Source organism: Megascapheus bottae, chromosome 10 (assembly GCF_031878675.1).
Source record: "Megascapheus bottae isolate mThoBot1 chromosome 10, mThoBot2.hap1, whole genome shotgun sequence".
Taxonomy (NCBI): Eukaryota; Metazoa; Chordata; class Mammalia; order Rodentia; family Geomyidae; genus Megascapheus; species Megascapheus bottae.
Genome location: NC_143518.1, coordinates 21247753 through 21271927, shown reverse-complemented (window position 1 = coordinate 21271927; position 24175 = coordinate 21247753). Strand labels below are relative to the sequence as shown.

Sequence of the window (24175 nt, the reverse complement as noted above, 5' to 3'; positions counted from 1 at the left end):
ACACACACACACACACACACACACACACACACTATAAGCATTTGGAATATGCTGTGAACAAAATGCAGACACAGTTTTGTTTTCTCTTAAGGTTTCAACATACCTAATTTTTTTTGCAGTATGATTAATTCCTTTGTGTAGCGATAATGTTGAATGCTACATGATAGCAGGTAGTATAACAGAGATTAAACACATATTTCAGCAAACAACTACCATTAACATCAAAACAGGAGTTCTGGATGTATTTGATTTAAATGTTTCTTAACCATTTACTTACAGTAAAAAGTTAAGCAATGTCCATATTATGCGTATGTATCACCCAGTCATTTTTTTTTTTTTTTGCCAGTCCTGGGCTTGGGCTCAGGGCCTGAGCACTGTCCTCGGATTTTCTCAAGGCTAGGGCTCTACCACTTGAGCCACAGTACCACTTCTGGCTTTTTGCTACGTATGTGGTATCGAGGAATTGAACCCAGTCTTCGTGCATGCTAGGCAAGCACTCTACCACTAGGCCAAACTCCCGCCCCTTCACCCAGTAATTCTTAAATATCATAAAAGGTTAGTTATAAAACTATACTATTCATTCTATGTTAAAGATTTCCCTTAATGTAAATCTAAACATAAAGTTATTACTTTTAAACACTTGTATAGACTATACATTTTTTAAAAAAACATTAAGAATTAACTTTTAGAATATAACCGGCCTATATTACTGTTCTTTTACAAGTTACAAATTATTAATTATTCTCCTAATGATCAGTTATATCCAGTGATACTCAGAAGGTTGAGATCTTGACGATCCTGGTTTGAAGCCAACCTGGGCAAGAAAATCCGTGACACTCTTATCTCCAAAAAAACTACTGAAAATAGCCAAGCGTGGAGCTGTGACTAACGTGGTTGAGTGCCAGCCTTGCATAAAGAAGCTCAAGGATAGCACCTAGGCCCTGAGTTCAAACCCCAGGATACACACACACACACACACACACACACTTCCACGTTGCTAACTGGAGGTGGTGGCACACACATCTGTAATCCCAGCATCTTGAGAAGCAAGAGGACTGTGAGTCCGAGGCTACTCTGGGCACAGTGAGACCCTGTCTCAAAAAACAAAAAGAGTCAAGCACAATAGTTCACACTACTAGCTGAGACTGGGAGGGCTTCAGTTAATGGCCAGCCGAGGTAAAAAGTTAACAAGATATCACTTCAACAAAAAAAACTAAGTGTGGTGACACCTGTCATCTCAGCTGTGTGGGAAGCCAACCTGGACAAAGAGTTAGAACCTATCTTGAAGATAATAGTTGGAAGAATGGCTCAAGTGGTAGAATGCCTGCCCAGTATGTATGAAAATCCTAAGTTCAAACCCCAGTACTACCAAAAAAGGAAAAAAAAAGTCATTGTCCTTCTCAACTGTGTCAATGTTTTACTTAAAAACCCTACTCTAGGGCTGGGAGTTTGGCCTAGTGGTAGAGTGCTTGCCCGGCATGCACGAAGACCAGGGTTCGATTCCTCAGTACCACATACAAAGAAAAAAGCCGGAAGTGGTGCTGAGGCTCAAGTGGTAGAGCTCTAGCCTTGAGAAAGTACAACGACAGTGCTCAGGCCCTGAGTTCAAGCCCAGGACTGGCAAAACAACAACAACAACAACAACAAAAACCCTACTCTATACCAGTTGTAGTGGTACATATCTATAGTCCCAGCTATACAGAAGGCATAGATAGGAGGACTGCTGTCCAAAGTGGACCCAGACAAAAAGCCTGAGACCATATCTGAAAAATAACCTAAAGATATCTACAGGTATGACTTAGGCAATACAATGTCAAATCCTAGTACTTCGAAAGAAAAAAGTGGGAAGAGAAAGGAAGGGAGGTACTTATTCATATTGTACAAATAAGAACATTTTTTAAAAATCCTTTTGCAAATAAATAATTTGAATTACATAGGATATTAGATTTTTCTAATAAATTTTAGATTTTTCTAACAAATTTAAACCACCGAATGAAGTTTATGCTGCTTATTTTACTTGCTTATATTAAATACAAAATTAAGAGTTTTCCTGTTTTAGTACTCACCTATTAATCCAAGGTATAACTTTTACATATCAAAATGTTCCTTCTTAAAATATTCTTAATAGTTCCTCAAAATGCTATATTTTAATAGATTATTAAATACAATTAAAGTTCTAGCCTTACAGTTTACTATGTGTCTATAAGTGAAACAAATGCATAAAATATGCAATCAGTATATTGTCAGACAAATCACAGTAACTTTAAACTATGAAACACTGCCCTCTGTAGGACACCATTTTAAACACCACTGAATCAAATGACAATTGAATTTATACAATATGATGCACTCAAAGAATTCTGGATTTTCCTGCATTATTCCTAAAGCAAAATTCTACTCTATAATACACTACTCCCTAATGATAAATGCATAATTTCCTATATACAGGTAATTTTCAAGAATTATTAAACTAGCATCCTGCTGCTAGTTGACATAAAACAATCTCCTATTCTGTGCAAAAATTATACCGTGGAACTTGAAGAAACGAAAGCATAACAAGAAGGTTAAATATATCCTGAGTAAAATGTAAAAGGATTTGTATTATTTGTTCTGGAAAAAGGAAATTAGAATAACCTAAGGACAGTTTATTGCTTACCTAATGGCATGGCCTTGTGTTAAACCTTGTAGGTGGTATGTTAAGAATACAAAAAGGAATTCAAATTTGTCTTTAGCTCTGATGAGCTTATAGTACTAGAGATAGTACTATCAATTTTAGCAGTTTGATGAGGTTTTTTGAGATGAAAAGATGACTTATAGAATGATTCTCTATGACTAGGCATGATGACACAATGCCTGTAATGACAGCTATTAGGAAGACAGAGATAGAAAAACTGTGGCTTGAGGTCAACAGGACAAAAAAAAAGTTAATGACACCATAAATCAACGGTGTTGTGATTCACAAATGTGATCCTAATGGCAGAGGTAGGGGTATCAAAGTTCAAGATTGGCCTCAGGCAAAAAGGCATGAGAGATTCTACCAGAAAGTGATAGAATATTTATTTGCCTAGCAATTGGGAGTCCCTATGTTCAAACCTCTGTACTTACCCAGTAGAGACAGACAGATAGACAGAAAGAGACGGGGAGAGAGAGACAGACAAGAGGCAGATTATGAATATGACTATCTAGCCTAAGTTAGCAGGAAACAAAACCTTAATTCAGTACTAGTGTTTGATGATCAATAAGAATTGTGAGTGATAAGAATAATAGGGTTTGACAAAATAATTACCTTCCTTTTCAAACAGAAAAATATTCCTTCTCAAACAGAATTTTTGAATATGTGGTGGTGTTTGTGTCAATCAGAGCTTAAGCTCAGGGTCTTATACTCTCATTTGGCTTTCTTGATTATGTCTGGCACTCTACTCCATGAGTCATACATCCAATCTAGCATTTTGCTGGTTAATTGCAAATAGTCTCGCTGACATTTTGTGCCTCAGATGGCATCTAACCTCAATCCCCCAAGTCTCATTTTTTTTATTAAAGAATTTATTAACATTGATTTTTACATCATTTTTCAAATGATGTGTTAAACAAGTATTCAAGAAGGGAATCTCTATAAACAATCACAGGCTCTTAAGTTTTAGAACATAATCAAAATTAGGCTAAGGGTTTGTATATCATAGACCCAAGTCTCGTTTTTATAGGTGAATATGTACAATTAAATTTATGTACTCTGACTTTCAACAAATTTTTATTTGTAATAGAATAAATGATGAACAGCTGGGCACTGGTGGCTCATATCTGTTATCCTAGCTCTTCAGGAAGCTGTGATCTAAAGACTACAGTTTGAATGAAGCCAGCCCAGGACAATAAAGTCTATGAGACTCTAATCTCCAATTAACCACCAGAATACCTGAAGTGAAGCTGTGGCTCAAGTGGTAAACTATTAGCTTGGACAAAAACAAAACAAAATAAAACAAAACAAAAAGTAGGCTCTCAATTCAAGACCCAGGAAAGACTCTCTCTCTCTCTCTCTCTCTCTCTCTCTCACACACACACACACACGAACGCACACACACACACACACACACACACACACACGCACGCACGCACGCGCACACACACACAAACACACACACACACAGTCATTACATACACTCACATATATACAAGCAGAAGCAGATAAACAATAATCGATTTTGCAAAAGGTTAGATAGCTACTGGCAACTAGACAAACCACTTGTCTATTAGAACAAGCAGAGTGTCAGTCATCCATCTATGTTATTTATCATCCTGGAAAATGCAACAGGTTCTAGCACAAGAAAGTGAAGAGAAATCTTATTAATAAAATTTTGAATAAACATCAGAAAGAATGTAAGGAAATGGAAAGACGGGAAAAAATCATAGTAAGTGAAGTAAGCCAGACCCAAAGGAACATAGGCTCAATGGTTTCCTTCATTTTTAATTATTAGTAAACACCTAGGACTCTCCTAGCAGAGGAATATAATAGCGTAAAATCTACATACCTAAGGCCATATAGGATGAGGCTAAATGAGAGGATCTCTAGGGATTCTACAAACCTAAGGCCATATAGGATGAGGCTAAATGAAAGAATCTCTAAGGTACGGAAACAAGAGCTTTATCTTGTGTGATTGTTGTTCTTAATATACTATGTTACTTCTCTTTTGTTGCACTTTGGTTAATATCATATTGTTACAGTATCAGACTTTGTTACCTGCTATATTATATATGCATTTATTTGTTTATCTGAAATAGGAAAGGGTAGGGGGGAAAACAAGATGATTGAGAGGGGGTGGGAGGAGGGAAACAGGACAAAAACATGAGAAGGGGTATCAATGTGTGAGAAGTAATGCAAATATAACTGTAACCCCTTTATACATTACAATAAAAAAGAATTCAAAATCTAAGGAGTTTAAAATAAAAAGGGAAAAGCAAGAGAACAATCAGTGAAAACTAAGTTATCAACAATACCACTGAAACACACAGAAAGCCCTACTCTGAGATTAAACTTATATTCAATGAACTTTGCCCCCTCTGGTGGTCAAAAGTGTGAGTAGAAATGGAAGTAGAGGGCAGAGAAATGAAGCAGGAATTTTCTAGTTCTTCGTCTATATATCAAACAAATCAGAGACAACTTTTTAAAAAATAACTAATTTGAGCTGAATGTTGAGGCAGCTTTGCAGAATTGCATAACAAGTGGAAAGATACATCTAAGAAATAGGAATAGGGGTAGGAAGATGGCTTAATGGTAGTTTGCCTAGCATGCATGAAGCCCTGGGGCTTTGATTCCTCAGCACCACATAAACAGAAAAAGCTGGAAGTGGCGCTGTGGTTCAAGTAGTAGAGTGCTAGCCTTGAGCAAGACAGTGCCTAGGCCCTGAGTTCAAGCTCCAGGACCGTGAAGGGGGGTGGGGAAGAAAGGGAGGAGGAGGAGGAGGAAAGGAGGAAGAGGGGGCTGGGGAGGAACAGGGAGAGGAGGGAGAGGGGGAAGAGAAAGAGGAGGAGGAGACGGAGAACAAAAAAGAAATAGGAATGAATGAGTATAGGGGCCAAGGGACTTTTAAAGTATTATCTTATACTCTTCTGTACTGTTTAAATTTTATTTACATAGGCCTGTGCTGCTTTCATAAAAGTATTTACTAATCAATGTGAATAAATACTTTTGCCTTTCCACACATTTACAACCAAGTGTGTATTTGCCTTCTCATTCGGAGTAAAAACTATAATCCTTATACCATATGTACCCAGTCCACTCATACTTCCCTGCTTCTCCCTCCCTCCCAAATTCAGCCCTGGTAGTTTCTAGAGCACATTAAAGATAACTCTGCCTTAGACTACTGACTGCTACTGACTGTTCCCACTACAGTTTGTGGAATGTTCTTCCCTGAGTATAGCTCACTCTCACTTTTTCAATTTAAGATCAGTGCCACATTTTCTGTGACTATTCCTTGATCATCACACTTAAAATTCTAACTCTCCTTACTATAACCCTATTGTCCTCTGCATTCTTTCCATAGTATTAATCGCCTTCTAATATACTTCATTTACTAACACATTTAATATTTACTTTTCTTATTACTATTCTTGTCAGATTGTAAACTCTCAAACTGCATGGATTATTCTTTTGTATTTAACCAACTACTATATCCCCAGTCCCAAGAGCTGCAACTTATACACAGTAAATGTTAATGTGTAAACTGAATGACTACTAATACTTCAACAGATATTAAGAAAAAGAAGATAACACTAGCTGGCTCATACCTGTAATCCTAGCTACTCAGGAGGCAGAGATCTGTGAAGTACAGTGCTTATACCTATAATCTTAGCTATTCAGGAGGCTGAGATCTGAGGATTGTGGTTCAAAGCCAGCCTGAGCATGAAAGTCTGTGAGACTCTAATCTCCCCTTAACCAATTAACTGCCAGAAAATCAGAATTGGCTCTGTAGCTCAAGGGGTAAGGTGGTAGCCTTGAGCTGAAGAGCTCAGGACAACCACCAGGCCCAGAGTTCAAGTCCCAGGACCAACGACAAAACCAAAAAGAACAAAATACCTCATTTTTATAGTTATATTTGGTTCATCATGAAACAGTAATCTTTTACATACTAGGATAAATTTTAATTACATATCAAAATACTTTTAATCAATGAAGTATTACTAAAGATCAAATTTTCTCATTCTGCTATTAGTACTTAAAATCCTTTGCATAGGACTCACAAGAAACAGTAACGATCACATTATATACCTTAGAAAAAGAAGCTATGGAACAAAAGAGCTATGGAAAACATATCAGGTCTTATTTAGGAATTATTTTTTTACATCATATAATTCTTTCATTTAGAAAACACCACCTTCCAGAACTGTTATATATTCATCAGGCCATAGAAATGTATCTCTTTTGTCCAAAGTGGAAAATACATTAAAATTACTACAGAATATAAAAGTTTAGTCTTACATGACATGTCAATGTTATTCATTTACAAGCAAGACAGCCACTTCAGAACAGTGTTACTTATAGTTCAGGGCATCCACACAAAAATGAATCTCATTAGGAGGGAGTGGGGAGAGGGAAAGGGGGACAAAAACATGAGAAGAGGTATCAACGAATGTAACGAATGTAACTGTAACCCCTCTATACATTATCTGACAATAACATACAATTGAAAAGAATCTCAATTTCCCATGTGGCCAAGGAGTCAATTAACAGAAAATACAAGGTGTCTAGGATATAATTATTTTCCAATTTCACCAATGCTTTTACAAAACTGCACTACTTTTTCATCAAATTACACAATTGTTTGTGTATTCACTGTATGTAAATTCACTGTATGTAAAAATAAAACTCCTATGAATAAAAACTTTAGTTCAAAATTTACTTTCCACAGTGAAATAGACTGGCAATACTGAAACTACTTCTCTTTACACTAGGCTGGAGCAAATGAATTAATATGTTGAAGAGACTAAGATCACAGTCCTACTGAAAATAGAAGTTAGAAATAAGTGGAAGACCTGAGGGCAGGTGGCTCATGTCTGTAATCCTAGCCACTGAGGAGGCTGAGATCTAAGGATCAAGGTTCAAAGCCAGCCTAAGGCACCAAAGTTGGTAAGACTCTTATCTCCAATTAACCACCAGAAAACCAGAAGTGGCACTGTGGCTCAAATGGCAGGATGCTAGCCTTTAGCTGAAGAGCTCAGGGACAGAGCCCAGGCCCAGAGTTCAAGCCCCACAACCTCTACCACCTCCAAAAAAAAGAAAGAGATGGGGTGGGAGGGTAGAAGAGGGAAGACAAGAATGAATGCTACGGTGGTGAGGTGGAATTTAAAGGTTTCAGTATGAACTTGTGGTTATATATATATTTATTTATAGGCTATATCACGACAGTTTGTACATACATATATATATATATATACATGTCTGTGTCCGAGTATTTCTGTATTACAAATATTCAATACATATATAGAGAGTATAAGTATATGACTCCACATATATAAGTGTATATATCTATATACATAAACAAAACACCTATATATACAAATACATTTGAGTGTATGTATTATTGAGTGTATGTCTGCTCAGAGGGCCTAGAAACAATGTAAGTCCAGTAGCAATAGCCATACCTAATAGAGAATATCATTCTCTATTAATATAAACAGAGGAAAAAGTTGATTCCAGGATTAGGAGAAAAGTATCAGATGAGCCAATGTAGTGGACTGAATTATGTCCTCCAAGAAGTATGTTGAAGTCCTAACCTAGGTACCCGAGAATGGGAAATTCTTTGCAGATGTAAGTGGACATGTTGGAGTAGAGGAGTTCTAAATCCAGTGAACTCAATAACTGAGGTTGATATGAGAGAAAGAAAAAGGAAATTTAGATACAGCCATAAGGTGAGAAAAGCAGAGATGGAGTTAGGCCATTCTAAACCAAGGACTGCCTCAAGCCATCAGAAGAGCCAAGGAAAGATTCTTCTCTATAAATTTCAAAGGGAACATGACTGCTCACACCTTCTTTCTGACTTTTAACCTATACTACTGTGAACTAATTTTGTTTTTTTTTTAAAAAAAAAAACAAAGTACTGACTTTTTACACCTGCCCTAGGATATTAATATAACTTGGAACATCTTGTGTCAGAAAGTGAAAAAAATAGAAGCTGAGTGTAACAACACATGGCTTTAATCCTAAGAACAATGAAGACACATAAAAATGACATCTTGAAGGGGCTCCTAGTAGTCAAATAAATGATTTTAGTGGATTGTACACCACGGAATAAAACAGAAATCCTAGAGACTCAACTGATATAAATGCGTACATATCTATATGATTATCCCTATACAATTTTGTTCAGTAGGTCAGGCTCTGACCACTCTCTACCTGAGCCATTTCTCAGCATTGCTGGGCAGCAAGGCACTTTCGGAGTTAACATCTCTCCAGCCCCTAACAAAGAACAGGCTTGCTTCTACTTGCTATAAAAATATAAGTCCTGGGCAGGGAGTTTGGCCTAGTGGTAGAGTGCTTGCCTAGCATGCACAAAGTTCCAGGTTTGATTCTTTGGTACCACATACATAGAAAAAAAGCCAGAAGTGGTGCTGTGGCTCAAGTTGTAGAGCTCTAACCTTGAGAAAGTCCAAGGACAGTGCTCAGGCCCAGGACTCGCAAAAAAAAAAAAGTAAGTCCTCATAGTGTAGTTCTCTTCCCTATAACACAACACAACACACTACACATTCAAGAATTTAACAGACATACCTGTGTCATTCCAGTGGGACTTGGGGAAACTGAGAAATCAATGTCAACCAACAAAGCTTATGAATTTGCCAGGTCATAAAGAACAGACTTTTGGGTGACCCAAGCATTTTATGCCTATTGCAAACATCTAAGAAACAGTTGCATAACTGCAGTATAAGCTCAGTAGTATACGAGGTTATAAGCAGGGTAAAATCTGGCCCTTTATGGTTCCTTTTCCTATGCATACTAACAATCAGCATTTGTTTTTCAATTATTATGATTATTCTCTTTAAGTAATTATACAAAGTAGTTGCTATTTAGCAAAGCAGTTTATGAATATATCTTACTTATTAATTGACTGACTGGTTGTCAGTACTGTGGCATGGACTTAGGGTCAGGGCACTATCCTTGAACTTTCTCAAGGCTAGAGATCTACCACTTGAGTCACAACACTAGTTCTGGCTTTTTCTGTGTATGTGGTACCGAATTGAATCCAGGGCTTTGTGCGTGCTAGGCAAGCACTCTACCACTAGACCACACTCCCAGCCCCCGAATACAATATATCTTGATCAATGTTACCCCTTTCAACCTTGCCACCCATCCCCTCCTAACCACCCCCTTCTCTCAGTCTTCTTTTGTAGCTTTGGATTCTTGACTGCATTCTTCCTCTTTCTTTCTTTGTCCACTCCTTTCCCCTTGATCCCATCCCTTTCAAGTACCCACTTCCTGGTGTTGTATTTTAACTTTGTCTTTGGAAGCAGAAAATGTTCTCCCTTGAATCTAACCTATTTCAATTAATATATCTATATGCACTTTCATACCACACAATGTATTTACTTATAAGTTATCCAAATTATTATACTTCTAAACATTCTCTACAATTCAGAGAATTTTAGTTCTTGATAACAATAGCTGTTGTTATGTTTAAGCAATAGTATTCTCAGATAAATACTGCAGTAACTAACCAGACGTTTGAGGAAGGCAAAACTCAAAGCATGTTTCTTAAGCCAAACTTTAAATACTTGTTTGAAAGTTAACTTTTGGCCAAGTACTACATACAATCCTATGTCTTACCTGAGGATTCCAACCTGGATCTAATTTTTTAACTGCTGCAATATATTCCTGCATTGCTTGGTTGGGGCTTGAGTCACCAAGTGCCTTCCAGGCTTCCCTATAGTTCAGAAGATAAAAAACAGTCTACCAGTAACTATGTAAATAACACCAACAGCGTATTTGCTTTTATTATTAAAATATTGCGTTCAGTCTGGGGACACAGAGATAATAAGCTATGAATTAAAGAGAAGTCCTCTCCTTTTTTTCTCTTAAGCTGATCTACAACAATGTAAACCTTATCACTTCACTTAATAGGTGCAGTTTCCATATTACAAATTAACAATCTTCAAGACATTTTGGAAATGTGGAAACTAATCATCACAGAAGAAAAGCATTTCCTGAAAAAAAAAATGAACTAAATTCTCTTAAGGCAAAAGAAATCTATCTTCCTTTTCTGCTGTCATGCCATCTATAAATCTACTGGTAGCTAAAATTTGGATCTTCAAAGGTAAGGGTTGGTGAGGATGGAATCAAATACTTTTTTTTTTTTTTTTTGGGTGCCAGTCCTAGGATTTGAACTCTGGGCCTGAGTTGTCCCTGAGCTCTTCAGTGGAAGGCTACCACTCTACCCCTTAATCCTCAGTGCCACTTCTAGTTTTCTGGTGGTTAATTGGAAGTAAGAGTCTCCCGGACTTAAGTGCCTGAGCTGGCTTTGAACCTTGATCCTCAGATCTCAGCACCTGAGTAGCTAGAATTACAGATGTGAGCCATTGTGTGAGCCACTGTGCTCGCATGGCTGGAATCAAATATTTTAATGAGAAAGAAGGAAGGAATTTTAGACAACATAAACACCAAGAGTAACCTTTTAGTCCTGTGCTCATTTTTGAGTGACCCTTTGTTTTTCTCCTAAGGCTGCAGCCAGATTTCCTTGGTTTTTCACTGTCAATTCTTTCTACTGCTAACCATGTTTCTCTATTTCTCTGATTCACTGTTAAAAAGCTATTTTTTTTTTTGGCGATCTTCCGACTCCCACATGAAGTCAACTGTTATCAGGCTGTGTAAATATTACTCTTCAGTAGTATTTCATATAATGTTTGAACTACAATCCTGATTCTTGCCTAATAATAATTAGTTATTTTTAGGTGGCTATAAAATCTAAAGTTATTTAACTGCTACAAACAATGGAAAAATAGGTAAAGCATAGAAGAAAATAACAATGAAGTCTTATAAACTTATAAATTAAACCAAGAATTTACAGTAAGTTGGCTATGGTGGCTCCAGCCTATAATCTTAGCTTTTTGGGAGGCAGAGATGGGAAGATCATGATTTGCAGTGAGCCCAGACCTCCCCCACAAAAAATTCCACAAGATTTCATCTCGATCATTAGCTGGGCACAGTGATATACACCTTCATCCCAACAATGCAGTGAGAAATGAGTGGAAGGATGGCAGTCCAGAAGGGGCAGACCATAAAGGGAGACCCTTTTCTCAAAAGTAAGCAACACAAAAGGATAGCTCAAGTGGTAAAGCACCTGCCTAGTTCAAAATCAGAGGGCTTGGTACAGTGGCTCACTTCTGTAGTTCTAACTACCTGGGAAACAGAGAATGGAAAGATTATAGTTCAAAAAGCTTCTGAGAACTCATGTCATTTGAAAAAAATAAGTATTACATGATAGCACACACATAATCTCAACTATGAGAGCAACAGATTAGGGGATCATGGTTTGAGGCCAGACGGAATTAAAAATGTGATACCTTGGCCAGGAGTGGGGCCTACTGGTAGAGTGCTTGCCTAGCAGGCACAAAGCCCTGGGTTCAATTCCTTGGTACCACATACACAGAAAAAGACAGAAATGGCACTGTGGCTCAAGTGGCAGTGCTAGCCTTGAGCATAGAGATGCTCAGATAGAGCCCAGGGCTTATGTTCAAGCCCCAGGACTAGCAAAAAAAAAAAAAAGTGAGACCTTATCTGAAAAAAACAAAAAAACAAACAAACAAAAAAAACCTAAAAATAATCAAAGGGCTGGGGATGTGCTAGGCAAGTAAAATTCTGGGTTCCCTCTTCCCCCAAATCAGGTAATCTAGAATAGTAATAAAATTCCAGAGAGCTACTTGTCAACAGCAAGAGAAATGAAAAACCTGAACCAGAATATAAATAAAAGTACTGCTTTCTTCACTGAGAATGTCCTGTTTTAAAGAAATACACGTGGCAGCTAAACTAGCTTATGGTTAATGACACTCAGTTCCTTCTTACAGCTGGGTAACAAATAGCTAACAGGCATACCACTTGTTTAGGTAATAATTAAGTTATACAGGGCTATGTTAAAAAAGGATTATAATCTACCTTTTTGCATGCACTGTACCACTACAGCTGCAATGTCAGCCCTTTTTGCTTTAGGCTATTCTTCATATAGGCTTCATTGCCTCCTCCCCCACCCCCACCCCCAGTGCCAAGATTGGAATCCTCCCATCTATAACCTCGGACATAGCTGAGATAACAAGTGCGTGCAGCCATACCTGACCTTGTTGTTTGTATCTTGTAAATTTTTGCCCAGGCTGACCTCAAACTATAATCTTCTAGGTTTTTTTTTGTTGTTTGTTTTATTTTATTTTGTTTTTTTTTTTTTTATGGGACATGGGGCTTGAATTTGGCCTGGAAGCTGTCCTTGAGCTCTTAAACTCAAGGCTACAGTCTGGGCACCCTACCCCTGGGTCTGGGCATTGTCCCTGAGCTCTTCAGCTCAAGGCTACCTACCACCCTACCCTGAGCCAAGCCCCACTTCCCTTTTCTAGAGGTTAAGTGGAGATAAGAGTCTCAGGTCCTTTTGAGCCAGACTGGCTTTGAACCATGATCCTCAAATCTCAGCCTCCAGAGTAGGTAGGGTTACAGGTGTGAGCCACCCCACCCAGCCAATCTTCTAAATTTTTGCCTCCTAAATAGCTAAACACACCTGACTCAGAACCTGTCTTTTAGCATTTCCTCTCCCTGCAATCATATTTCCAGGGTGAACAAATACAGCAGTAATATTCACTAGACATTGTGTTGAAAACGTATATAACTTGAGGGTGGGGATGGAAGGGAAAAACTGGAAGACAAGGAAGGGGTAACACTGTCTAAAAATAAATGTACTCATTACCTGAGTTATATAATTGTAACCTTTCTGTACACTGTCTTTATTATAATAATATTTTTTAACTGTATCCTCAATACTTATTCATTTAATTCCAAAATCTTCCCTCTTCAGTAACTAATGTTCTCTATCATATAGAGAACATGTTTTTATTTCCTTTTTCACTTAAACTACATAAGAAAAATCATATAAGATCATATATGATCTAATCATATAAAACAATATTATTCCAAATGTACTCCAGGAAATGGAAACAAGATTTTTGTTGTTGTTATTATTTTTGTTTTCTTTCCCTTTTGTCTTATTTGTTCATTTATCTGTCTTTGGGAGGGTAAATGGAAGCAGAGAAATGGTGGGACAGAGGGAGAACAAATGTAGCCATGGTACTTACTATAGCTGTGTTAAAAATGAACGACACAATTGTGGATGGGGATGGGAGTGAGGGAAGGGGTAACACAGTTCAAAATGGAATGTACTCTTTATCAGGCTTACATAACTGTAAACTCTCTGTATATCACATTTATAATAATAAAAAATGCATGAGGAAAAAAAGTCCTTATAAATGATATGTTAGACACTCAATAAGTTAAATTTTGAGAAAAAACTAATCTTTCCCTATTGAAAATGAAGTATTTGTATCCATATCTTATTCCCAAAAAATTATTATAAGTATTTCTTTCCTATGGTGTGGGTAGAGCAAAGAATAGAGTAGTGCCACAGCAAGAAGATCAAACTGGGGCAGAGGAAAAGAAAATAATACAAAAGGGGGATTTATCCTGTTCTCCCTCCATCCTTTTGGGTTGCTAGGGAAGATACCTCCAGAGAAAAGAAGTATTACATACTAAACAAAAAAAAACCTTCAAAGAGTATCTCCATGGGTATTCACAAACTTTTAAAGAAATTATGTATATGTTGTGAACTACTTACATACCAACATCATTGTAAAAGTAGAGACTTAGCTTAAAGCTGATTCTTTTAATCCCTCTCCCAATTGCCTGCCACTAAAGTAGACTACAACAAAGAGATTACTACAAAAATACTTTAATCTGCTCACTACTGTCTAATTCCTAAACACTAGCTCACTCATTTCCAACAACTTCAGTAAAGATTCCAAGAATTACTTACCATTTTTGTTTCCCTTCAAAATCAAAGAAACTTGGTTTAGGAGTATTGCAACTTCCAACTTTGACCTAAACAGAAATCAAAAACTTTATTTTTTCAATAATTGTCTAAACATTTTTCTTTTCAAATTATGTATATTTAGTACTTATAGGTTAGAAAGTATTTTTATCTATACAGAATAACAAAGTAACTTTTTTTTGCACAAGCAAGCATACCTTAAATATTTAAGTATTGGTTTACTGAAACAATAATTATATTCTAAGTTATAATATTAAATGTAGATGTGTAAAAATAGAACCAGGTAACTTGAAGGGATATGTTGGGTTGGGAGAGAGAGAAGAGAAAGATGGAGAGAAGAGAAAGATGACCATGGCACATGGTACTCATAAAATGACACCCTTGAATTGAAACGCTTTTGAACTAAAGGTAAAGGTCTTAAAAAGTATTATCTAATACTATCGTACAGAAAAAAAAGTATAGGTGATAGTTAATTTCTAAAACAGACTATAAGACAAATTGTTAATGTAGTCTATTATATTCAAAATAAGATCAGTTCTGGGACTGATCTCAGGGTCTGGCCATTCTCTCTGAGCTTTTTTGCTGAAGGTGAATGCTCTATCACTTAAGCCATTGCCATAGTTCCACTTCTGGTTTGTTTTTTGTTTTTTGGTGTTTTTTTTTGGGGGGGGGGTCAGTGGTGGGACTTGAACTGTGGGCCTGAGCACTGTCCCTCAGCTCCTCAGCTAAAGGCTCTACCACTTTGAGTCACCACTTCCAGTTTTCTGGTGGTTCATTAGAGATAAAAGTCTCCTAGACTTTCTTGCCTGGGATGGCTTCAAATCACAATCCTCAGGTATCAGTTTCCTGAGTAGCTAGAATTACAGGTACTGTTATCCAGTTAATAGAGAAGAACTTTATAACATGCAACTACTAATTTTTTATTTTTTATTTTTTTGCCAGTCCTGGGCTTGAGCTCAGGGCCTGAGCACTGTCCTTGGACTTTCTCAAGGCTAGAGCTCCACCACTTGAGCCTCAGCACCACTTCCGGCTTTTTTCTATGTATGTGATACCGAGGAATCGAACCCGGGTCTTCAAGCATGCTAGTCAAGCACTTTAATCACTAGGCCAAACTCCCGGCCCCTCAACTACTAATTTTTAAAGTTCAGTTTTTCAGAATTGATAAACTGTCTTCATGTTGACAGTAATAACATTGTATTTCTCTTAGATTCTGGGATAAAGTACACTATTTTAAAGGTTCCTTACCATGAAGCTCATTATAAATTTAGATGAAAAAAAAAAAAGAGAAAGAATATTTAAGAGGGCAGGAAGCATGTCCTAGTGCTAGAGTGCTTGCCTAGCATGCATGTAGCATGAGTTCGATTACTTAGTACCATATACACAGAAAAGGCCAGAAGTGGTGCTGTAGCTTAAGTGGTAGAGTGCTAGCCTTGAGAAAGCCCATGGACAGTGCCTAGGCTTGAGTTCAGGCCCCAGGACTAGCAAAAAAATAAAAGAATAAAAAAATTAAGAGCTGGGGCTCTTGGCTCATGCTTGTAATTCTAGCTACCCAGGAGGCTGATATTTGAGGACTGCAGTTCAAAGCCAGCCTGAGAACAAAAATCTGTGAGACTAAAACCTCTAATTAACGAATTAACAACCAGAAAACAGGAAGTGGCTCTGTAGCTCAAGGTGTAGGGTGGTAACCTTGAGCTGAAGAGCTCAGGAACAATACCTAGGCCCAGAGTTCAAGCACCACAATCAACCAAAAAAAAAAAAAAATTAAGAATTCTCAACAACACAAATTCTATCTGTTCCATAATAATCTTCTCTGATTTATGGTCAGTAACTCAAATTATATTTTTGGTAAGTTAGTTATTTTTATTGTGGCTACACATAAACGCAGCTCATGGAAACATGGAATTCACTAAATAGTCTCTGATTTCCACTTCCAGGAGAGATCTTTTTTTTTTGGGGGGGGGGGGTCAGTTGTGGGGCTTGAACCCTGGGCCTGGGCCTGGGCACTGTCCCTGAGCTCTTCAGCTCAAGGCAAGCACTCTACCACATGAGCCACAGCGCCACTTCTGGCTTTCTGGTAGTTAACTGCAGATAAGTCTCACAGGCTTTCATGCCCAAGCTGTCTTCCACAGATCCACAGATCTCAGGCTCCTGAGTAGCTAAGATTACAGGAGAGATCTCCTTTTCTTATGAATTATTAATAGCACTTATTCTATATATTTGTATCTCTTATTAATCTTCTAGCTTATATTAGAAAGTTTTATTCTTATCTATTAGATGAAAGCCTCAAAGAAACTGTACCCACACTACCTATCTACTTTTCTCAGGTACTTTCCCATTACCTCTTAGTACTTACCTATTTGAATTCTGCTAAAACCAAACTGATAGTTTCATCTAATCATATAATCTACTTTTACCTTTATGGATTTTCAGTTTTATTTTGTTCATATTATTACACTCACCTGAAATGCCCTTCTTCCCTCTGCTTGTCAAAATACCTCCATCTAGACTCAATCTAAGTCATAATCTAAGAACTCTTTCAGTTTACAAAGATTTCCTCCACCTCTGAATGTATAAAAAAATCACTTCCTGAGCAATTAATTTCATGGTCTTTTGGTTGTTATTAAAATGTATATTTCTTTTGCCAGACCAGTGGCTGACACCTGTAATCCTAGCTACTCAGGAGGCTGAGATTTGAGGATCACTCTTCAATCTTCAATGCCAGCCCAGGCAGGAAAAGGCAGTGAGATTGTTATCTCTAATTAACTCCTAGAAAACTGAAAGTGGCACAGTGGCTCAAGTGGTAGAGCACTAGCCTTGAGCTAAATATCTCAAGGACAGCACCCAGGACCAGAGTTCAAGCCCAACAACTGACAAATAAAAGTCCCAAACAGGCACATGGCCATCCAACTCAACAGTACATGAGGACACACAATAATGTCTGTCTAGGTTCTCAGGATCAGTATGTGTGGGAGCCATGAACCATCATCTTTTTTTTTTTTTTTTTTTTTTTTTTTGTGTTGTGGGGCTTGCACTCTACCTGGGCACTGTCTCTGAGCTCTTCAGCTCAAGGCTACCTCCCTACCATTGAGCCAAGCCCCACTTCCCCTTTTCTAGAGGTTAATTGGAGATAAAGAGTCTTAGGCCCTTTTGTGCCCGGGCTGGCTTTGAACCTTGATCCTCAGATCTCAGCCTCCTGAGTAGCCAGGATTACAGGTGTGAGCCATGGCACACCATGAACCATCTTCTTTTAAAGGGCTCATCCTCCCGTATTTCTTTGCGTTGACTAGAACATGCATATGGTGGCAAGACTCTCTAACCTTGAAAAAGGAATTTGAGCCAGGCACCAGTGGCTCACGGCTGTAATCCTTGGGCTACTCAGAAGGCTGAGGGTTAAGGTGCCAGCCCAACCACCAAAGTCTGAGAGACTCTTATCTCCAATTAACCACCAGAAAACTAGAAATGGCACTGTGGCTCAAGGGGTAGGGCACTCGCTAGCCTTGAGCTAGGGGACAAAGCCTAGACCCATAGTTCAAGCCCCATAACTGACCAAAAAATAAAAAACAAAAAGGAATTTGAAACGATCCTCAGAGTTTTGGGGCCTATAATTGCTTTACACACTTAGAAATTAAGCACCCTAAAGTTTCTGCATATGTAGATCATCTTTCAGTATGTACTAAATATATATCTATATATCCTGTTATTCTCTCAGATATTAAAATTCCTTAGTGAAGGGGGCCAGGAGTTTTGCCTAGTGGTAAGAGTGCTTGCCTAGCATGCATGAAGACTCGGGTTCGATTCCTCGGTACCACATACATAGAAAAAGCTGGCAGTGGTGCTGTGGCTCAAGAAGCAGAGTGCTAGCCTTGAGAAAAGCCCAAGGACAGTGCTCAGGTCCTGAGTTCAAGCCCCACGACTAGCAAAAAAAAAAAATCCTTGGTGACCACATATACTTCCACAGGACACTTGGTAAGAGTAAATAGGTGATTGATCTTATTTTAAGCATGCTCATTTTGTAAAAACAACAACAACAACACTTCAGAGTTGGGTAAAGTGCAAGATCCCTGAGTAAGTCAGAAAAGACACAGGAAAGAGGGTCATAGGCCTACTTAAATAGACACCTTGGACGGGAAGACACATCTTTTCCAGGTCCAGAACCATGTGAATGGTCAAGAGACAGTCAACAACACACACGCACACTCGTCACTGACGAGTCTGCTCGCAGTTTAGGGAGAGGCCGGGGTCTCCGGCGCTCCTGCACACACACACCCTGCTCGCGTTACCTGCTTGTACCTGGCGTACAGGTACAACAGCTGCTCCCGGCTGGCCACCTGAATGAGGCCTTGCAGGTGGGCGGCCGCCTTCTCGAACAGCTCCGCCAGGCTCCGGGACCGGTCGCCCTCGGGGCTCTGGAGACACTCCACATCCCCAGAGTCGTCTCCAGAGCTCAGCTCTCCGCCGCTGTCGCCCGTGACGGCCCCGGAGGGCAGGAACGGTGTGGCCATGGCACCAGGATCGCACCCCGCCCCCGCGCGCACCCTGTCCCCCACGGCCCTCCGGGTCTTCGGATCGAGTGGTAACAAGCTCGCGGGCCCGGTCGGCTCCAGGGAGCCCCAGCCCGCTCGCTGCGCGTTCCCTCACGGAGCTCGGTCGCCCGGCTCTGCTCCCGGCCGCTGCTTCCCCCAGCAGTCCCTCTTCTCCTCAGACTCTAGCTCCAACCGTGCGGGGCGTGGGAAGCGGCGCGCCAGAACGCAGCGGCTGGGGCGGGAGGGGTGAGCGCCGGGCGGCGCGCGCATGCGGGAGCACGCGCACGCCGGGGACGCGCACGCGACCCCGCTCGCGCCGCGCGACTCCACTGCGCCTGCTCCGCGCAGAGCGGGGGCGGTGTGGGCGGCGCTTGTGTGGAACGCCTTCCCTCTTCCGTGCCTCGTGGGACCTCGCCGTGGGCCCGATGCTTAGGAAAGCTTCCCAGAGTCGTTGGCGGTGTCCGTTAGTCGTTTGGGTGAGATTAGTTATCACAAACTCTGGAACCCGTTATCGCGATAGGCCATCACGGGGCGAGGGAGGGGGCGAGGAAGGAGCTCGCCGCTCGGTTGTGTAGCCTTGGGGACCGAATCTTGGGAAACCGAGAGCTGAAGCCGAAGGTTCCGCCTGCCCGCGCCCGCCCGGCTGGGAGCCCGAGAGCCGGCGTGGGCCGGCGTTCGCACTCTGGGGTAGAGTGGTGATTACCGGGGCTGCGGGCCCAGTCATAGTGTATCGCTCTCCACGCCGGCAGACCCCACCTCTTTAGGGCCAGGACCCCATGGAGCCCTCCCCATGCACTTCGCTGAGCATCAGCCCCAGTCTTGGCTACATCGTCAACCAGAAGTACCACGTAGCTTTGCCCTAAAGGAACTAATACGTTTCCGTGCTGAATCGCCGACGAATGGTAGGATATATATATAGAGAGAGAGAGACAGAGAGGCTATATATGTATGCACACATACACAAACTTCCTTACATGAGGCCCTTAACCATGCACCTTCTGTCTCCCAGCAGGATAGTTCTTGGGTTGCCTTTATTCCCTGGGGTGACCATCTCTATAACAGTATTCACAGAGTTGACATTTCTGAGTGGTCTTTGTGACCTAAAAGTTAGAAAATATATGGTGGCTCACGCCTGTAATCGCCTATAATCCTATCTACTCAGGAGGCTGGGATCTGAGGATCACAGTTCAAAGCCATCTTGAGGCAATAAAGTCCTTGTGAGACTCTTATCGCCAGTAAACTACTAAAAAAAAAAAAAACCTTCAAGTAGCTAAAAGTGGTAGAATGCTAGCCTTGAGTAAAAGAGCTCAAGGACAACACCCAGGCCACAAATTCTAGCCCCAGGACTGACAACACACACACACACACACACACACACACACATTCACTTAGCACCAAAACACTACAGGAAGCACTACTGAAATACTAAGAGTGCCTAAAAACAGTTATTGACAATGGATTTAAGTTTTAGACAGATAGGCAAAAGTGTGGACAAACAGAGAACAATGGGGAAAAAAGAATGCATTCTACAACCCAACAGTTGTAGGCAGTTTGTTCAAGAAATGCCCTGCTGGCTAGAACTCACAATTACCTGTAGAGAAGAATGTATAAAACAGGTCTTCTCCAAAAACTGACAGGCAAACATGCCTGGTTAATGGCTAGGTTTAAGGAAATTAGTGTATGTGTATTTTATGTTATTTGCTGGAGATTTAATATCATTCTGGAAGTACAGGATATCTATTTGTTTCTTAGGGCATCCCTGTGGACATCTGTGAACTCTTTGGTTTCACTTCAAGGTGTCTGCAAAGCACAACAAAGACAGGAGATGGTGCTAAGAAAGGAGAGAGGGAGAAGCATTGTTTTCTCAGCCCCAGGAAGATGAAGGGTCTGCAGGTGTGGAAAGCAAAGAAAGTGAGAAAGCTTGGTTCTGGATTCAGCAAACATTCCTAAAATACTAAGATTGATTTCACTATTAGTCCCTCTCTTCAATGTCTAATGTCCAAATATGTGTAGTTAAAAGGTGTTAAAATAATTTGAATCTCTTACTGCCTAAGGAACTTAATCCTTAACTAAATATAGTAGATTCTGTCATTTTCATTATACACTTAGGAAACCAGCACAAAGTGGTTAAGCAACTTGCCCAAGCCTGCACATGTACAGAAGGCAAGGGAAATGTCAAAACTGTGAACCAGAGGTAAACCTGCACGTGCAGCAATAATAAATGATGAGCCTGGGAGAGTATATTGAAGGGGAGATACCCTGGTATTTATTTGTTTCTGTGCCTGTACTAGGGCTCTCAAGAATTCTTGTGTTAGGAAAATGGAGGGGAAAGGAAGGAAACAAGCCAGACTGGATCTCCACAGGCTAGGACTGTTTATTGCCAGCGAGAGACACAAACCTTCCCATGGGAATGGAGGTTATATCAAGGGACAGGGTTGGAGTCAAGGCTTTTATAAGGGTCTGAGCAAGGATACAGGCGTTATATGAGTTTAGTAACTGAGGGCAGAGAATGGGGTAAGTATACTCTTATCCAACATCTCAAGCTGTTTTAATGTTCAAACAGCTCTACATCAGCTTGACCTGCACATGATACAGTTTTTAGTTTTTCAACCTCTTAATCCTTTCCTCACCTCACAGGTTGGACTCAGAGCCCTATAGGCTAGGCCCACAATGGAATGTTTATAGCCGGGCTCAAATTGGATTACCTTGTTTGAGTCAGGCAGTCTACACTTACTTTTGGTGGCTTGCCTGATATCTGTATACACCTGGGAAAACAAGGTGGGGGGTCAGTCTTTCATCTTGCCCTTGCTCAGCTTGAACTCTACCACTTGTCTCAAACGCTCTTTTTTTTTTTTCCTGGTTAATAGCAGATAGACTCTTGTGGATAAAAATCCCAGGCTGGCTTTGAACCAAGATCCTTCAAATCTGAGCCACTTCAGCTCCTGATATTCCAGACCTGAGCTACTGTCGCCCAGCTAGGACCACATGACTTTTATATTTCTCCAATTCTAAGATTTATTTATTTTCTATCAGAAGCAGGAAATGGATATTATCAGCTGCTTTCCTGGCATCTCTGGATCTTCTGAAGATTTTTTTTAATCTCGATTGTTTTCTTTGATTTTTTGAAAATAATTGTATTTATAATTTATGTTTTAGTGAATTATATTAACAACCTTGCCAATGAACTAAAAGGTATTTATTGAATTTATAAAAACATAATAAAGAATGTAAGTTGATATAAATGTAATGTACTCTCAATTTTAGCCTAAAACTAGACAGTTTATTAATACATGATATATCAAAATCACTGGGAATAGACCCATCTGGTCTTACTCTTTTTCTTTTCTTTATGCAAATCCTGGGGCTTGAACTCAGGACCTGAGCACTATCCTTAGGCTTTCCTTAAGGTTAGCACTCTACTAATTAAAACACAGCACCACTTCCCCCCTGTGTCTGTGTATATGATACCGAGGAATTGAACCCAGGACTTCATACATTTGAGGCAAGCACTCTACCACTAAGCCAAACTCCCGGTCCTTTTTATTTTTACTTATTTTTTTGACAGTCATGGGGTTTGAACTTCCAGTTTTTTGGTGGTTAATTGGAGATAAGAGTCTCATGAACTTTCCTACCTAGGCTGGGTTTGAATTGCAGTCCTCAGATTTCAGCCTCGTGAGTAGCTAGGATTATAGGTATGAGCTACCAGCACCCAATCTGGTCCTACCTATTTTTGTTGTAAAAATATTTGTAGGTTCTGTTTGTTCCTATCTTCTTTAAAGAATCATTCCATCTCTGTTTAAAGTGTCATCGTCATATAATTTTCCTTTTCTACTCTCTCAATTTTGTATCAGAATAATAGTCATCTTATAGAATGCATTCAGAAAATTTCTTTTTCTGTTTCTAACTGTGATGAGAAACTGAGCAAGCAGGATTCTCTTACACTGCTAATATAAGCAAGAATTTCAACTTGCTAAACTAGAGATATGTTCCTGGAGGCTTTTGCTGAAAGATGTGCATTGTAAATTGGTACAACTGTTGTGGAGGCAATGTTTGGCATTACCTATCAAAGCTAAAACTAAGCACACAGTCCTTCTTCCCATCAGCTAGAATGAATGCACAAGTGTTCCAGAAGACACAGATAGAACGTGTATAACCTGACACAATTCTAATTGCCAAACTGGAAACTGCCTAATGACTGTCCGTAAAGTACAATGGACAAACTGTGGTGACTGTTTATACAGTGCAATGCTATTCTGCAATGATGATGAACTAATTGAAATGATAATGAACATAAATCCCATGGACATGATGCTGAACCCAGGAAGCCTGGTCTAAAAGGTTGTCTACTGCATGTGTCCATGAATATAAAATTCAAAATCACATAAAATGATCTGTGATTTTAGAAATCAATGTGTGTCTTGGTGAGGGGGAGGGGTCGTTTAACCTGAAGGACACATGAAAAGGACTTCCGCATATTGATGGAATTCTGTTTCTTGAGCTGAACTTTATACAGTTGTGTTCACTTTATAAAAACTCATTTCCATTGTATACTTTTCTCTGGGCACAATAAAGTAGTTTGAATGAAAAACATTTTAAATATTGCATGAGAGGTGGGAAAGAAAGGAACTCCTGATCTTCAGAACATTTCTAGTAAGGCTATATATTCTTCTGGGTGATAAAAAATAAGCTTACAAAATACCCCTGTAGTTAGTTACTCTGAAGACAGAATAAATGATATGAAAGAGAGCACTTTATTAAGTTTGCCTCAGCAAGACAGAGACAAAGTCACTCTGCCAAGTACAAAACATCCCCTTTCTCAGTCAAAATGAGTGACTACTGCTTCTTTAGATATTAAAGCTTTACTCTCACGTCAGTCTTTTCTCTCTGTGGATAAGATCAAGATATCCAATCACAGAAATGTCCTAGCTGTCTGACAGCATGTAAATGCAAATGCAGAGCAAATTCTTTGTGTGTGTGTGTGTGTGTGTGTGTGTGTGTGTGTGTGTATGTGTGTGTGTGTTTTGTTGTTGTTCAGGCTATCACTCTACCATTTGAGCCATAGCTCCACTTCTAACTTTCTGGTGATTCCCTGGA

General features: G+C 39.6%; 1 protein-coding gene and 1 long non-coding RNA gene across 3 annotated transcripts in view; one reads left to right on the top strand and one right to left on the bottom strand.

Annotated features, from left to right (window-relative positions):
- Acbd6 (acyl-CoA binding domain containing 6) overlaps positions 1-19086 on the bottom strand; it is a 116784-nt gene extending 97698 nt beyond the window's left edge. Inside the window, exons 1-3 of the mRNA XM_090340316.1 lie at positions 18839-19086; positions 14544-14608; positions 10310-10406 (exon numbers count right to left, since the gene is read on the bottom strand). Coding sequence (XP_090196442.1) covers positions 10310-10406; positions 14544-14608; positions 18839-19060 — 384 coding nt within the window. The 5' untranslated portion in view covers positions 19061-19086. The remainder of the gene's footprint in view (positions 1-10309; positions 10407-14543; positions 14609-18838) is intronic.
- A 683-nt stretch (positions 19087-19769) lies between these two features.
- On the top strand, positions 19770-23574 carry LOC150057686 (uncharacterized). 2 transcript variants are annotated; one of them, XR_016536777.1, is made up of 3 exons: positions 19770-19983; positions 20834-20974; positions 21949-23574. It is a non-coding gene; the product is annotated as an uncharacterized LOC150057686 (long non-coding RNA). The 2 variants fall into 2 exon arrangements; XR_016536776.1 differs by having other exon boundaries at positions 20834-20992.
- Positions 23575-24175: the final 601 nt, after the last annotated feature.